Raw genomic sequence first — 17,833 nt, forward strand, 5'->3', positions numbered from 1 at the left:
TAATAATATCGCGAATTGAAAAGTAGTTGATTAGCGTACATTCACTGAATATGTTTCTAATTTTTATTAGAGGAGACGCGTAGACAAAAAAACATAGCAAATTAATGTCATCATCGACATGCAAGGAGCACGATCGTTACACAACCATCGCGCATCAAAATAACATATTTTTCGTGAAACAATGATTCTGTTGTGCTTAAAAACGTCGTTACAAACGATTCACGGAGCAACTTGAGAAATTTCAGTTATAAAAGAATACTTGGTTATTTTGCCAAGATAATCTGAAGTACGTTTCAGTACAGAGAAAAGGACCCAACAAGAGTGTTTTATGTATAACGAGTGTGTTTCTTTCATCTCTTGAATTCTCTATTTAAACGCACAACTTTCACGAGTTGTTTTGTCATGTTCACGACAAGTGTGTAAAATAAACATTTCTTCGAGCAAGATAATCTTTATCCTTTTCGCGCGAAAGGAATATTATAAACTGCTTGTAAATACCAGCATGTATAAAGAAGTTTTATTTTTGCTCCACGTGGCAGATAACGAATGCAATGATTGGGCCATGTTGCAACAAGTTAATATCTTTCTTTTCTAAGTTCCATGGTTAATCAGGTGAAACTGAAGCAGTTACCCTCAAATGACTCAGCTGTACGTTGCCTAACTCGATTTTATATATACGACATTTTAGAGGATACTAGACAAAGGAAAACGATTACTAGATATTTTACTAGTAAGCTACTGAAAAAATCTGTAATTGTCAAAGTAACGGTGTTCAAATTATGGCTCCTAAGTAATTTATAATAAAGCTATTTTCTCAGGAAAACATGTTTTAGATAGGCTTCCTTTGCATATCTACACAAAGCTATGCATTCTTAATATAACATAATATTAATATATTATTTTCTATAATCATTAATATTCAGATATAAAAATACTGTTCCAGTAGAGGACGTGGCTTTCAAGTATTCTGTTAGACAAAATGTAACTCCCGTTATGACAAGGTTTGGCCACCTTTGTAATAGCATATCCACAAAATAGTAGTTCATAGTTTTTCTAAATATTAAGATAGAACAAACTTAAAAAAATTAAAACGAAAACCTGACTTCGAATAATTAAAGATGACAATAAAAATACTAATATGGAAAACCCCAATGTCCATTAATTATAATAATAATATCCTATATTTTTGTGAATAATATATGCTCGTGAATTTTGAAGCTTTTTAACTCAAGATTTATATAAATTCTCAACGATTGTGCATGAAGGCACGAGAAATATCCTCCAGCTTCCAATCTAAAAATATTGTCGTCATCGTTTAAGCAAGCTCCCAGCTCGAAAAGAAACACAATTGTTCCTCTCTCCGTACAAGTTCAACGGCTGCCAGTGTCGGTTCTTCAACCGAGAGATACGAAATGAAGTTGTGAGGAAGAGAAAGACAAAGAGATGATGGTAGGGGGACAGACTGCCAAGTCGAAAATACATATCAGTCAGTAGCCGACCGAACGGTCCAGCCTTAAAGTCTTTGAATTTTTCGAGAGTCGCCGATCAGGCATCAGTCCAAAAATGGATCCCGCCTGTATGCTATTATCGACGGCCAATTTGCTGCTTATAAATCGGACTTTCTCACCTCTCAATCGTGATGTATTCACTTTTATGACTCATTGTTTCCCGCTTTATTTATGCTATTGGTCTCAAATTCAAACGAGCTTAATAATAGACTATCTTTTCTAGCAAAAATCGAAACTGATTTCTAACATTTTAATAGTATAGTCCAAACTTGCACAATGGCAAAATATGTAGAATTATTATTCTTTTCTAATCTCTAATTTCTAATGATCCTTATGATTTATGTCTTCATAATTGAGATATTATAAACAATTTAGTGATAATAGAATTATATGAAAACTTATTAACAAGAAATGCATATTGTATTAATTTGTATCAATAGTTTATGAAACGAAAAGAATTATTAATCGAATAAATTAATAAAATGCCCACCGTGAATTTATATTTTATTCCATAAGATTTACGTTTCTGCATAGTACTGAATAATTTTGTTGTGTTCGAATTAATTTATTTGTTATAACGCGAAGCGTTTAAAGCAAACTGTGATACTGTGTTACTACGTTTTACACTATCTGCAAAAGCAATGGATGCTGATTTACGATTAAGCAATTGTTTTATACGGTCACTTGTGTGAACTGTTGCTTATCGTGTCTCGAAATGATCAACAGTTAGTCGCACGCATCGCAAATTTGAGCCCGTATAGAGCCGCCGAGGTTCGCTGAGGGTGCCTTCAGGCACCACCGGTACTTTTCCATTGCACAATCATTTCTGAAGCTTTCCGAGCCTGTAACTCCGCAATGTTCACACATGGGACCTCTGAAGGCTCCCCGAGGGATGACCGCAAGTGAGTGCCAGTAGTTCTTAAGAGGGAATTCCAACGTGGAACTCCGAAAAATAATTCTTTTCTTTTTTGCATTTTTTTCGCTGCTTAGAGTGTTGGAATTATGTTTGTGTAACGTTCCGACGAAACTTGCGAAAATAAAAAAAACTGTGGACGTTTTAGCGCTTTACTACTTTTTTGGCTATTCTTGCGACTACAGACTAAACAAACTCTTGGAACTACACCTTTTTTATTGATTTAAAGCACTGTTGAAGAAGCTAAGAGATGAATCGACTTAAAATTTAATGCATTTGTAAAATACAATTTGATTTATTAAATATTTTTTTCTAAAATGTACTAGAGTCTTTACGATATTTTAATATTCACGTATTTTTGTTGAAAATCAAGACGAAAAATTTGAATTTGAAAGTCATACTTATGTTTTCGAATTTTACTACTTTATTGACTTTGAATATTTCTTATTATTTCGATTGGCCTAAATTTTTATGTAATGTTGCCTATATAGGTTAATTATATGTTGCAGTATTTTGTGGAAGAACCGAAATCACGTCAAAACGTAAATACCAGTATTCATATAACATGATTATGTGTATTGTTTTACTGTAAAATTAATTATAGCCAGTTACAAAAATCTATAAGTGATATGTATCTACATTTTGTGAATTTCCAATATTTATAAATACAAAAGTGTTCTTTAGAGCATGATAGTTTACGTCTACTGATATTTTCTTATAATTAAAAGGATATTGTTATTTTGCCAAAATATTTATAGTTTAATTAACGTATTTGCTATTATTGAAAGTATTATATTAGCTATTATACATAGATACTAGAAATCACTTAAGTGTACCTAGAGGCTTATTACTGACTGTATGTTCATGAGAATAAATCAGATGAATTTTAATGCACCTCTAGGCAACCTCGATGATATCACAGCTTGTTTCAGTTGATATTTATTTATTTTAATAATTGAATAATAAACCACTAAATTCTAGATAATTAAAGTTCTAACATTAACTGGTAAAATCTTTAATATTTATGACATTATATTTCCTACTTTCATATTGCTCAAGATACATCTAGAGTCTAAATAGTATTTTGTGATTGACTCTATATCCATAAATGAGGTAATTCCGATATGCTTTAATAGCATAATTACTATCAAATAATACATTTACTGCTCACTAACACAATATTTTTTTCTAATTTTATAGTGGCATGTCTGTAACTAGAACTATTCTAAAAATCTACACGCGAAAAGCGTTTTTTCCAAAGAAAAAAAAGTTAACAAGTTATTGTGACAATGAATAGTTAATCAAAATTTTAGAAAATTTTGAACAAGTATGCCAGATTCGTCTGTAGAGTGTGACTGATTTGGGTCGTTCTGTTTTAAAGTGTATAAAATCACCTTGTTTGGGCAAACGATCGACACAGGAAACTACGATGACCAATGTCAAACAATCCGTTATGAATCATCTTTTCTGGAAGTTTCAGTAATTTTAAACACAATCGAATATACATTCGTGATAAATATAATCGGTTCGAAATACGCATGGGAATTCGAAATTCAAAATACATATGGAGATATTAATGATGTTTAACACGGTTGTTACCGTTATGGTATCGTAGGTGTCCATATATTAACACAGATACACATACACGTGCATCTATTCATATACCTTGAAAATTATGCTTTCGCAATAACTGTACGAGATTTCTGTATTTCTGATAATCCAAATATGCATTTTTGCAAGGATAACAAATCTTTAAATATTTGTGATCTGCTAAAGTTAAATGTTAACGTTCTAATGAATTAATAATAAAATATTGCTACTATTAAGAATAAAATATACATTTAGATGTTTTACTCAAATCAATCGTTTCTATTAATGTATTCTGGACATTGGAGTAGGTACGTATTTCTAAAATATCGACAGTAGCTATTTAAATATAATATTGGAGTTAATTTTAGTAACGCAAGACTTAATGTCCCTCAACTGATTCCTCGATCGATTAAGACAACCTAGATATTGAAGTGCTTATAATGATGAAGTGCGTTCCGAAAATATGTACATGTATATACCTATCCATTATTTCAGCAAGAATCTTTCAATAACTTCTGAAATTTATACAAATTCCTAGTTATGTATACGTGTCATATTGACATCAACGACGCCTAATTTAGAACAACCATGACGTACTTCGTACTGAAAGATTGTCATTATCCCACGCGTGGAAATTAAGGACAAACTCAATTAACGTATACATTTAACTGTTCAAGAAACAAAAATAGTACGTGCATTCGTTTACTTTACATTGACCACGTTTCCTACGCAACTGGTTGTGGGGAACTTAGAGGATTCCCTAGTTGCAAAGAAAAGCTTCTGTAAATTTGAAAATATATTTTAACCCCTCATATCTTCCCACGTTTAAGATTATTTAATATAAGAGACTCAATTGCATTTTTATGCCTTCTGGTAAGCCTTAAAGAAACCTATTTAGGTAATTCTTTGAGCACTAGAATTAAGGAAACATTCTCATTTATAGATCAAATTATTAGTACAATTACAGCAACCACGTGGAAAGTCATATTTTAAGAAAAACTAAAATATCTTGATCATAATACCACATTATCAATAAAAAACTGAGAATATCGTTTAAACACAAACAAATCACTACATAAATTTTAAAAATACCCATCCCCTCCACCTAAATCATTGTATAATTAGACCTCCAAATGAGAATGCTTCCTCGAGTTCTCTATGCCTGTACCACGTGCAGAAATACCTTTGCCATATCCATTAATTATTCACCACCGCTTATGGGTGTTCGAGACACGTATCCCTTAGTCATCTAACCATTCGAATGTTTAAAAAAGGATACAGAAAAGTTTAAAGGTAAAGGGTAACGACGGGGCGAGAAATCACCGTCTTACCTAAAAATAAACATGCGGGGGGTTGTCGCGAAGGTGATCTCGCAAGGCTAGATAAAAAATAAGAATCATAATTGCGTCGTAGCATACTCACACTGTTGCTTATGCCTGGATTCCATAAGGATCATTTGTTCGTGTTTGTGCCATGCAGCATCGGTAGTATCTGTCCCCGCCATACCCCTCGCAGCTGCAGAGGGTGGTTGGACACCCCCACGGCCCCCACCGCCTCCGCCCCCGCCGCTTCCATACTCCATACCAGCGGCACCCTTACCCTTCCCTCCCTCCCACCCTTTCACTTCTGCCCCCGGCAGTCTTCAGACGCTCACAACATGGGGCACGCCAGCCCTCTCAATACCGCTTCACAGCGCGCACCCTCCTTCTCTCTCCCCCTTATACCCTCTTCCCTCTCTTTTCCCCCCTTTTTCCTTCGTTCCCTTCTTCACTACCACACGCCCGCCCGCACGCACGCACCCACGCACACACCGACACACACACACAGCACACACACACACACACTTCCCTTTTCCTCTTCTTGCCGTTTCCTTTCTTCCCTTCTTCCTTTCTTCCCTTCGCCTCGGCCTTTCTCCCCCAGGTGTTCTTTTTCACGGTCCCTTTCTTCGCCCTTTCTTCTCACAATCACTACACCCCTCGTTTCTTCGGCTTGCCGATCCTCCCCTCTTCCTCGATATATATATATATATATATATACGATTTGTGTGTATGTACCCGTGTACGTGTGTGTTGTGTATGCGTATAACGTGTACGTATTATATGTATATATATATTATTCCCGTTTGTGCGTGCCTCTTGTTCTCTCTCTCTCTCTCCCCCTTTCTCTTCTTCTTCCTCGCTCGCTACGCGCGAAGAAGATTGTCCTTTCGAATCCAAGCTAATCACTCGCCACGACTGAGATTCCTTTTAGAGAGGCGGAAGAAACACAATCGACTTTGGACAAAGAACGCTGAAACGGGACCCATTAATCGCGACACCGTATCCTCCTTTTCTGCTTCCTTCCTCGTTCCGTTGTCGTCGGGTCCTCCGTCCTTTCCGTGCGCCCTTCTAAGAGAGAGAGAGAGGGAGAGGGAGAGAGAGAGAGAGTGAGAGAGAGAGAAAGAAAGAAAGCCCTTCGAACCTTCTTACGTTCAAGGACTTCTAAACGTTTTCCCGCACGTTTCCCCTCGTTCCGACGTGGATGTATCACCTTTTCTCTCATACGAAAAATAACTCTTATTTACAGACACTTCTTCGCTGAGTCCTGTTTCTTTTTCACTCTCTCTCTCCCCCTGTTTATCGCGCGATCCACGAACGCGTGCACAAGGCTCCCCTGGCTATCCCCGAGACCCTGGCAGGTTCCACTCGCTGCTCGCTTCCTTCCCGTTCCTTCAGCGATAGTTCCTCGCTGTGGTCTCCTCGTCCCGCGACGACGATGTCCTGTTTCCCCCTTTTTTTTTTTTCTCTTCCCGTTCGTCTAACGCTACCAGCTCACTCTTCCTCGCCTAGCGAATTCCTCTTCTCAAGAGAAGGATCCCCTCACTCGATTTCACATTCAACGTCCATGATCCCCGTCACTGGTGTCTGCAATCAGAAGAGAAGAACCGTTTAGTTGGATGATCGATTGATGGAAATGGGGAATTACGGAGGAAGCGTGGGGACCACGTGGTCCTAGGGCCTACGAAGTAGAGCAGGGACTACTTATCAAATTTTTCTGCTCTTGTATGTTTGAAGTTGGCGATTTAGAGGCTGGATTGTTTGACGAATAGAGGCAACCCTCTTATAATACGGTTAATTCGTTTCATGCTGTATGGTAATTGTGTTATAAGAATGTCGTGTTATATGAGAATCGTTTAAGCTTATTAACCCAGTAAGGTCCAACGGTTGCGTAAACGCAACATTTCATTCGCCATGTTTTTTAGGAAATTTACATCACTGAATTTTGCTCCTTCGTGTTACTGTTGTGTTGCGTTTATGCAACTTTGGTGGAAATTCTATTATAAAAATATTATGTAAAATATTGTGTCATTTAAAACCGTGTTATGAGAGAGTTAAGTATATAAGTTGAATAATATTCAAATTTGAGTACACGAGTATTGTTCAAATATTTAAAAAAATCCTGTTTCTCTTAAATTCATCATTTGATAATAATACAGTTTAAATTACACATCCAATTTACATATAACATATTCAAACGATTGCAGGTTGTATTCAAATAGTCAAGTACTTAATGATTATAAGAACAGTCCCAGCTCCTAATCTGAACCCACAAGAAAATTGTTATATTTTCGATTTCCAAGATTTAACACCTAAATGTATAATTCGTTCAAATTAAAAATTTATTTAACGAAAAAACTATTAATTATTATCATAATTATTAGAAAATATATGTGTTGCCAAATGGTAATACTATATATTTAAGGATTAAGTTATAGATATAAAAATTTAAGTTCTATTATCATAAAGATTACTTTCAATGGATTTGTGTTTTCTATTTTGCAGTACTTATGTTTCCTTATAATCTTTATGATAGCAATAAACAACTTACATAAAAACTTGTGTTTCTTTAATAATTTGTTATTCAGTCGATTAACTGCATAAGCAGACCTTGGTCATTTGTTCTGCAATGTATTTTTTATAAATATAAATGTAATGTTGTAAATAGTATAACATTCCATTGAATTGATGCATAATTTCGTGTCAAATTAGTAGTTCTATTTTTTCAATTTTTGAGAGATCATTTGTCAAATGATTCTGGAGAGAGATTGAACTAGAACCATTGTTAGTCAATTGTAAAATACATTTAACTCTGTAACTTTATGAAGACGCCAATCATAATATCAGTCAAATTGCAATTTTTTCGATAAAAAACGATAAAATATATATCATTGTGCTTATTTTTTAAACAATAGAAAACTTAAATATACGAAACGATAGTTAAGTTTATTAATCTTTTGAGTGTGCGTTAAACATTTTTAAGCATTGAATATGGTTAATAGATATCGGTAAATCATGCTTGTATTCAATTCAAAAACTTGAATTTCAGTTTTCAAAGGGTTAAGTGACAAATTAGCAAAAACTGGAAATTTAAAATTTTGTGATATTTACTCGCTATGAACTTATTGTTGGTAAAAGAAGATATGAAAATAAGAAAATAGCTGTTTCTATGAAATAAGAAGAATAGGTACAAACTTAAAACTCTGTACATTTATTTTATCTCAGAAGTAACAGCTTATAAAAGCAAAGTTAATAATAAGCTCATAGACAATGATTTTAAAAATGTTTATCTTCTTTTCCATAAACTCATTGTCTGCTTCGAGCTGCAAGCTTATAGCAAGTAAATGCTGTAAATACATTTCATGAATCGACTGATACATGGAAACCAAGTTGGGAACCGATGCGCGTGCTTATAATCCAAGACGAACTTGTTACTAAATTTGTTACACGCTCATCCAACTCTAACCCTTACAAGACGGTCGCGGGATTACTAGTGACGTACTCCGAAACTGTACACGCTATCCGAGCGACATCCAACCGTATACTCTTATCAAGTATCTGTACAATACTTTCGTGTTCCTTTCAATAATACACAGCCCTTATCGTATATAAGTGACACGAGTCAACATCAATCGAATATTTCGCGAAATGGCGCGAGTCAACGTCAGCTGGATACATACTTGACTTACGGCGTGACAAGAACCTCCGAAAGAGACGAGAAAAATTCGTGGTGCACAGTGCACGAGCAACAAGTATTCTAAATGGGTTAGTTGCTTCGAATGTAAACATCGATAATTGCTCCTTAGAAAATATGGAATTGATAAACTTGAAACTTCGGTTTTGAATGGGAATGTGTGAATAATGAAATTTTTCATTTTTGACTTTTTGAGTGCCATTTCGTACATTGGCCCTTAGGTCTAACTGGTAAAGATTAAATATTAAGATGTATAAATTATTGTCTTTTGATGGAATTTTAAAAACATAAAGAACTGTTACCGAAAATAAAGAAGATTTTAATTTATATGTAAATTAATAGGGTTTAACTATAAAAGAAAAAGATTTAAAAAACATTATTGCTAGTCTAATTATTAAAAAATCAACAGCTACAATAGCATCTAGGAATAACATAATTCTTTTGTAGCAATAACATTTATGTATAATAACATGTTCTTTTGATTAAAGCTGTATGCAATTATGTAAAATCTAGAAAGTTTTATCTTCAATAGTTGCTAGAAATAAGAATAATTTCTTTCTCACTGATAATCTTTAATCTTAGTCATTCATTTGATATCAAACAAATGTGATCTATGAACATAAGTTAACCTCAAAAAATGTATGCATCTCTTGTTATAAGTTCGTCATCAATGAACCGCGAGCTCGAAATGACACAAAAGAGCGCAAAGGATTAAAGTGGTAAGATAAAAAACATGTAACATTAATACTCTTTTATACATGTAAAGCAACTTTAAATCTAAATTTTATTTGTCATATTAGTATTACTAATCTATCTTGTGGGATTGCACAGCTCCATGTAAAACAATATTTTTATTATTTTTTAGCTTTTAAACTTCCCTTTTATCAACAAATTAAATAATAAAAAAAAAAAAAAAAGATTTGTATTTCCTGTTAACTTCATTGATAAAAAAAATATTTATGTGCTTCGATTATTTAGAGGTTATGATTTCTTCCATTCATAAGGTTATAAGTGGGGAGACCCCGCAAGGAAGATACAGTAATGGCGGCAATTTGAAATTTAGCATATGGGATTATAAAAAGCGTAAAACATTATTTGAACATGTAAATTGCTAATTTTTTTTTTAAATAGTCATCGAAATATGTAGTTCTCATGTCAAGCTCATTACTTTCGGAATATGTCTCGTAAGCTACCCAATAAATGTCGACGGTAAACGTGTCGCCTATTATTAGACGCGTCGTTTCCGCATACGCGCACGTAGGATGCATTATACACAGACTTATTTAGTGAAAAGAAAAGTGTGGTAGTCCGAATGACGGGGACTTTTGCTTAAACTTTCAATTGTATGTATGTTTACGAACTCTTGCTTCTTACAATGGACTCAATAGAAAATTATGAAGGTCCGTATTACTTGTGTCAAACTAGTCATGTAGTTATCTTCATTTATGTTCAGTCACATTCATCTTGAAACAAATTGCTGTCATAATATTACATTATATTAAATTATACATGTATATTTCTTTTCATACTTAAACAGCTAATTATAAAAATACATTTGAGAAGGTTGATTAAGAAAAAAATCTTCTGCTAAATGTACAAATAATTATTCATGTAAAAAGAAAGAATATTTTAATCGAAGTAAAAGTCAAAATAATGAACAGCATTTATGCTGTGCATTGCTTGTAAATTATATTGCAAGACTTCAAAAGATATAAAATAGCTACTTTTACTGCAATCTGTTAGTAATTTAAGATCGTAGTTAATTGTTACTTAGTACTAATACTAACATTTGCATTCATTAAATATTATTAAGTTAATTAGTTACTAAAAGTGACTCAAAAGCTTGATGTATTAATTTATTAATGAATATTACTACATGCGGAAGCTAATATATCAGTTTAACAACCTTTAAAATATAAGATTTCAAAACTTGATTACATCAAAATAAAACAATATTTAGATAGTACTTTTGAAAATTCTGTAACAATGTAGATTATATAAAACAATTTATATTTGATACAAAGATATTCAGTATGCTTACTAGATGGAGATTTAACTTTAACTATAAGCATAAAACTCTTCACAATAAATTATTGCTATCCTCTAGTTTTACGTATGCATATAATAGTTGCATTAAATCTTAGTGGTCATTTATAAATTATGTAAAATTTGTAATATTCTTTAAAATATTATTTGAAAATATTTAAAAATAAAATTTATAAACTGCTAATAATTCTAACAATTAGATACCTAATATCATTTATATATGAAAATAATGAACATAGGAAATTTATCAATCAATAATTAAAAATCTAAAATAAGAAAATAATATATAACAATATATAATAAACTGATAATGGAAGTGTCTAAGTAAGTGTATAAATAAAAATAAATCATATATTTTTCTGTAAAAAAATGCTTGTATAAAAATTACGTAGTTGCATAAAATATAGTTTAAGATTACCATATTATCATAAAAGATCTTTATTTTGTTCAATATAGAATCTATACTTCAGTATTCATATGAACATATGTACTGATGGTCTATAAGAATCTAATAAACTATTAACACGTACTGTAATTTTGTAAATGTTAATCTTAATTTTTATACATTAGAAATTACTACGAAGAAAATTCATGTCTATCTTAAACATATGATGAAATACAGCCTTGATAGAAATAATTCAAATATTATATATTATATCTATAATTTTAGAAATTTACATTATATTATTTTAATTGTGAAAAAAAGTATTGAAACGCTACGTGTAGAAACAATGTGAAAAGAAACATTATTACCAAATTGTATTATTTTGTGAGATGTTATTCACAAACCAGGTAGGAGTTAGCAACACTGATCTTCTAGTCAAATAAAGTGTAATACGATGTTGAAAAAGCGTTCTAAGGACTTTAGAACCATATTGAATTTATTGGAATGACCACAACATTGTTATATGTTATTATCGCTTGACATAAATTAAAGTATTAGACTTTCTAACATAAAATGTTATCTTTGGTTAAGATAAAGTAAGTTGTATGATAATAAGAGATTATTACATGAAAGTAAGAATTGAAGCACTTTGTTTAACTATAATTTATGTTAAACTAAGAAAACTTAACACTTAATATAAAATGAATTATTGATTTATTATTATTCTTACAAAACATATTTCAATTAACATAGATTATATATGATTATATAAAAAATAACTATATGTTTTTTAAATGTTATAATCTATCACATACAAAAATTTAGAAACTAAAGAATTTAGATCAAAGTGATATCATCGCTTATCATTATTTTGTATTTCATTTATAATCACAAATAAAAAAACTCATTTTGTATAAAAGAGATTGATTTCCAAATATAAAAATAACATTTTATTTAAATGCTTAAATTACTTCTTTTTGCACATTTTATGTCACAACTTTAATATTCTTGGATAAAGAGTAATACATTTTTGTTATCATAAACATAAATTTTTACATAAATAAAAATAAAGGTTATGATATAAAAATATTAGTATAAAAAATATATGTTGTGAGTTAATTATACTAATTGTTAATTTATTAACAGTTCATACTTGTAATAATGTTTAGTTATAATTTTAAATCCCTCTTTCATTAATTAATTAGTTGTAAAATGCAACTTTTTATTTCGTTTATTATGCAATGTAAATTGTGATACTTAATGTACAATGAGAACACTTAATTTTTGAAATTACTTTTGCAACTTTTTAAGGATGTGAAACAAAACTCAGTATGTATATTGTTTCCTTTATAATACTTAATTAAACGTAAATATATATAAAGACCTTTTTCAATTCAAAGTTTTAAACACAACAGTAAGATTCAGATGTACTGCTACTGATCTTTAATTAAGCATCAATTACGATATTGCAATAGCTTAATATAAACTTCTTATGCATTTGTCATTATACATATATCAATATGTAATTCAGTTATGTTGCTGATGAAAAATTTCTATATTATATTTTTAGGTAGATTTATAAACATTGTTTTAATAACTAACAATAAAATTTAGATATGACTAATATTATATCATACGTATCAAACTATAACAAGTCATATCATTTTAAAATTTATGGAACAAGTTTGAGTTAAACATTTCTTGAAGAATTATTACATTCTTAAAAAATGTTACTTTTAATAGCAAAATTATATATTAATTTTTATTTTAGTACTGTAGTTAAAGTATAATTAAATAAATGATAAAGTAAAAATTTGATTATATTACGAAACACGGTTTAATGATACAATATATCAATAGCACTTGAATGAACATAACCCTAAACATACCTCATCTATTGTGTTATGGTTTCATAATTACCTCTTCTTTTTATTACATTAATTAAATATTACCTAATAGCATACACACATATATATATAAATTTTTAAGACATACATACTATGACAGTTTGGCCAATATATATATATATATAAAAATTTTAAGCTTTAATTTAAATCAATATTAACTAAAATAATGATAAAGGAAAAGATTTCCACAGAATATGAAAAAATTAATCAACATTAATATCAAATATAGAACTAAATCACAAAGCATAAATTTTATTTTCATTTATTTCTTATTTTAATACAAAGCTAGGAATTTGCTTTAAAACCAAGAATTTGAACCCCTGTATTATTTACAAATTCTGTACCCAGTTTTCAACATTCAATCAATTTTAAGAAGTATATAAAATATTAAGAATTTCATATTGGAATTAATAAAGAATATCAACTATGATACTATTACTACTATTATCATTCATTATATTATATTATTAAACTTTAACTTTTTATAGTCAATTTAATATATGTGCAATACATTTTTGTATGAGTTTTTATATTTTCAACAATACAATTATTAAAAATGCTTCTACTTTTCACAAAGAAATTACAGTATCTATATTTTGATTATAGAATGACCTTGAATATCTTCAATATAAATAATTGTTTATTATTTACATATATATACATAAAATTGGAACTTTACAACAAATCATAATAACATTTAATATTTTAATATGAACATTATTGTTCTCTTTGTATAGTGATAACAAAGGAACAATTGAATTATCTACTCATTTAATATTGTCTACACTCCTCTCAAGCTTAAATTTCAAATAAACGTTCTTTATAATCTCTAATGTGTACTCGTTAAAACAAATAAGTCTATATTAAAATAAACTCCACTTCTACTTTATTAGCATGCATTATTAACTAAAAGTACTGAATGTAAAAAAAAAACTAGAAGAAAAGAAAGAATAAACCACGACAATTTTTGAGGTTAAGTAGTAACGATCAGTAACCTAACCTAGAAAGACATTAATATGTCGCGTATGAACAGTAGCGCTAGCAAATTGCGAACTTTTAAACAATCCAGGGAAGAAAAAAGAGAAAAAAGAATTACGAGAATTTCTAATACAAACAAATACATAAATGCAAGCGAAATAAAAACTATCCTACGAAAAATCCACTGTTTTCAATTCATTTACCTTCTTGATGCAATACGTGTGTTCTGAGTAAACAGGGTTATAATTTCCCGATTCAAAGATTTAACTTCCTGTTCGAAAAAGCGAAGACAAAAAGAATCTTTTCATTCGATTCACGAATATCTCAGCTTAACAACGCTAATTCATAGTGAAACGGAAAATATACTTCTTTCATCTACTAAACCCCCCTCCTCTACCGTCCTGTTTTCTTTCCTTTCTCTCTCCTTCTCTTTGTCTCTAACCGCTTAAAATATACGTGTATCGCAAGAACAAATGACCACGGTCGCCTGTAAAAATGAAATAGAAAAATACAGAAACTCACCAGGTATTTTTCATTGTCGAGGAACCGAGGACACTGTCAAACACTCCACGAAAATGTACAGAACACGTATATCCCCGAAACTCTACTGTGCAACTGTCAATATGTACTTCTTTCGAAAGAATCCTTCGCTCTCCTTACTCAACTTCAATCACACAATCCCCATAACACACGTCTCTTCCGTAGTATCCGGCGATTTCACTGAACCAAGACGTGCTTGACACCTTTTCCTTCGGCGATCAACAGCGTGGCCGCGATAATGGAAAAACAAACAGATCGTGACCATGAAACGAAATATCAACTGTGGCGCATGATAAAATTCCAATTCGCGTGCAGCAGCGAAGAACCACCGTTAAAATCCGAACTGAACGCACGATTCCCACGCCCCTGAAGTACCGACCGTATTTCACACGTGGACACTTGTATCTTTTCGTGAACGCGAGCGGTTAAAATGTCGGACTCCCACGCCACCACCTTCAGACAATCATACGACAACGGTTGACACTGTACGCGGCACTGTATCGATGACACCGTGCGTGCACCTCGAGCCTGGCCACGATTATTCCCGAGCGATCACCGGTCCAAGGAAACGCCGAAAGAATGGGAAATAGCATGCGTGGTCACGATCAATCCATCCATTTGTCCGCCTAGTCACCTGTTACGAGCCGCCGTGCCGATCCTCCTTCCACGACAATTTTCGTCGATCTCCTCCCGTTAGACGGACACGATCGAGGCACGGGCACACTCTCGACGCGGCAGCGGGCGAACGTTCACGTCCACGCGAGGAAACAGTGACGCGTTACCCGACGGGGCAGGTCGGGGCAGCACAGAAACGGCACGCACCACGGGTTACAAAAACGCGCAAGAAGCAGCACGAGCGATAGGAAAAATGTCAATGGCTACCGTTTGTTTTCCTTCATTCGCTGCTCGGTTGGATCGTTCGCGTAAGAACACGCCGAGTCGGGCTTAATCGGGTCGAATCGGCTTGATTCAGGTTATGGCCATCGGGGACTCGAGAGCATGCTTCGCATGACGCGGTCCGACGACAGGTATATCACGTGGTTCGTCGCGTCCTTTCTCAATCTCGCGACGTCACTGACACACGGCTCCTCTCCGATCGACTCGGGATCCACAGGCCGCCGAGATCACAGCCCTTCGGCCCGTTTCGATGTGTGCCCGATTATCGGCGCGATCGGGTACGTACACTAGCAGACATGCTGCACACACCACATCGTGTTCTGGCGCCGTCGGCGCTGCTGCTGCGGACGGAGAAGGCCGGAGTAATAAAACTGGCTGACACCCCCGCGAAAGCGTCGCAATGAACTCGCCCGGTTCGAAGGGTCAAAAGCACCGCGACAAAATAATAACAGAACGCAGCCGCCACCAGCGTCGTCGTGCGGGCTGGGAGGTCAGCAGCGTCGCCGCGAGCGACCTTCTCGAGGCGAGTCGCTGTTGCTGGTGTCGTTGTTTCAGCCGTTGCCGCCGCCGCCGCGAGGAAAACGGCGCGACGCCCCGACGCGGCGGAAAATCGTCAGAACGACGCAACGTCACACGTTAACAATGTCCTGGTCGGGCTGCCGCTGCCGCCGCCGCCACTGCTGCTGCCGCTGCTGCTACCACTACTACTACTACTACTACTGTTAACACTGTTCCACCTTCTCCTCCTCCTTCGCCTTCTCCTCCTTCTCCTTTTCCTCCGACTGCTGTTGTTGTTGCTGTTGCTGCTGCTCTTGCTGGTGGTTGTTCGCGGCCGCGGGTTTTGGCGGGTTTCCACGAGTGACGAGCGCGCACACCACTGGCACACACCGCGGCCGCCGTGCATTCACCTCGTCCTCACACCTTGCGCCACCGTTGTCGTCGCCGTCACTCTAGCCGTCGCCACCGCTTTCGCCGTTGTTGCGTTCGCCCCTGACTTCAATGGCGTTTCCGCCTCGACGGCCCTCGATATGCCTCCACAGCGGAATTTTCCTGCCCCGTGCCGCCCAGTTTCGTCCTCGCGGACTTCTGCTCGTGCTGCGCGACGATACCAAGTATCACTTCGCCACGCTACTCCCCGACACGCGTGAAGACCGCACTTCCCTCGATTGATATTACCGCCCTCGGTACGACCGACGGCAAACGCTGGCTTCTGAAGTAACGCATGCAAAACGTTTAACGTCCTTTCGCTAGACACAAGATTTGTATCCCCTAATCGCGGAGATACCGCATCACTTTCACGGGCGAACATGGAGCTCGATCCATGCCGAGTGGTTTGTGGAACGGCCGCGTTCTAGGGCCGTGGCGCTACCGATCTGACGTTCCCCTCTGCCCCTTTGTGCTTTCGTCTTTTACATGTGATCTTCGGAAATTTTCAGGCTTACCAATGCCGAATGTAATATGCGCGCTCGAACTCGAACTGACGCGGACGCAATTTTCGTTCGCCTGTTGTTTCTGTTGCTAGATTGAAATTTTCAGATGGTTTTATCGAGTTCGTCTTTTCTTAGGATTTTGTTTCCTGGGATTTAAGAGTCACTTTGTAGGAGTTTTGTTAATTATTGCTTTTGCTTCGTTTTTTGCGTCTCGTTGTTGGTTATTATTCATTCATAAATTGCCATGTAGTAGGAATAAGTATTCGGGAAAAATTGGTGAAAATGTAACTATGTTAGAGACTGTGGTATTTTAAAATTACGATAAAACAATTTCTATTTTTCTTTCTTTATTGATTCTATGCAATTTATGGAGAAATATTGAATTTATTGCTATGAATGTAAATATTTGTATATATACGCATGAAATATTTCATACAATAATTATTTCATTCAAGTTTCGCAAACTTATTTTAAAATTACGTCAATTTTATTGGACAAATAATTTTCTACTATCAAAGAATAATTTATAAATGTTCATATTTCATAAAAACTTGATACACGTGGAAATTCATTGTTTTACAAAAGTGTTTACATATTGGTTATATACATATAAAAGATTAACTTTATTG

At 34.2% G+C, this 17,833-nt stretch overlaps 2 protein-coding genes across 2 annotated transcripts in view; both read right to left on the reverse strand.

Annotated features, from left to right (window-relative positions):
- Mnb (minibrain) overlaps positions 1–5,593 on the reverse strand; it is a 30,292-nt gene extending 24,699 nt beyond the window's left edge. Inside the window, exon 1 of the mRNA XM_076379975.1 lies at positions 5,434–5,593. Within this exon, the coding sequence (XP_076236090.1) occupies positions 5,434–5,593 (160 nt within the window). The remainder of the gene's footprint in view (positions 1–5,433) is intronic.
- A 142-nt stretch (positions 5,594–5,735) lies between these two features.
- On the reverse strand, positions 5,736–16,678 carry LOC143180928 (uncharacterized). Its single transcript, XM_076380988.1, is given in 3 exon segments — positions 5,736–6,914; positions 14,860–16,405; positions 16,438–16,678. Coding segments are annotated over 2 exon segments (585 nt in total). The 3' UTR covers positions 5,736–6,914; positions 14,860–16,061.
- Between the last annotated feature and the right edge of the window lie 1,155 nt (positions 16,679–17,833).

This window comes from Calliopsis andreniformis, chromosome 6, assembly GCF_051401765.1.
Source record: "Calliopsis andreniformis isolate RMS-2024a chromosome 6, iyCalAndr_principal, whole genome shotgun sequence".
NCBI classification, from domain to species: Eukaryota; Metazoa; Arthropoda; class Insecta; order Hymenoptera; family Andrenidae; genus Calliopsis; species Calliopsis andreniformis.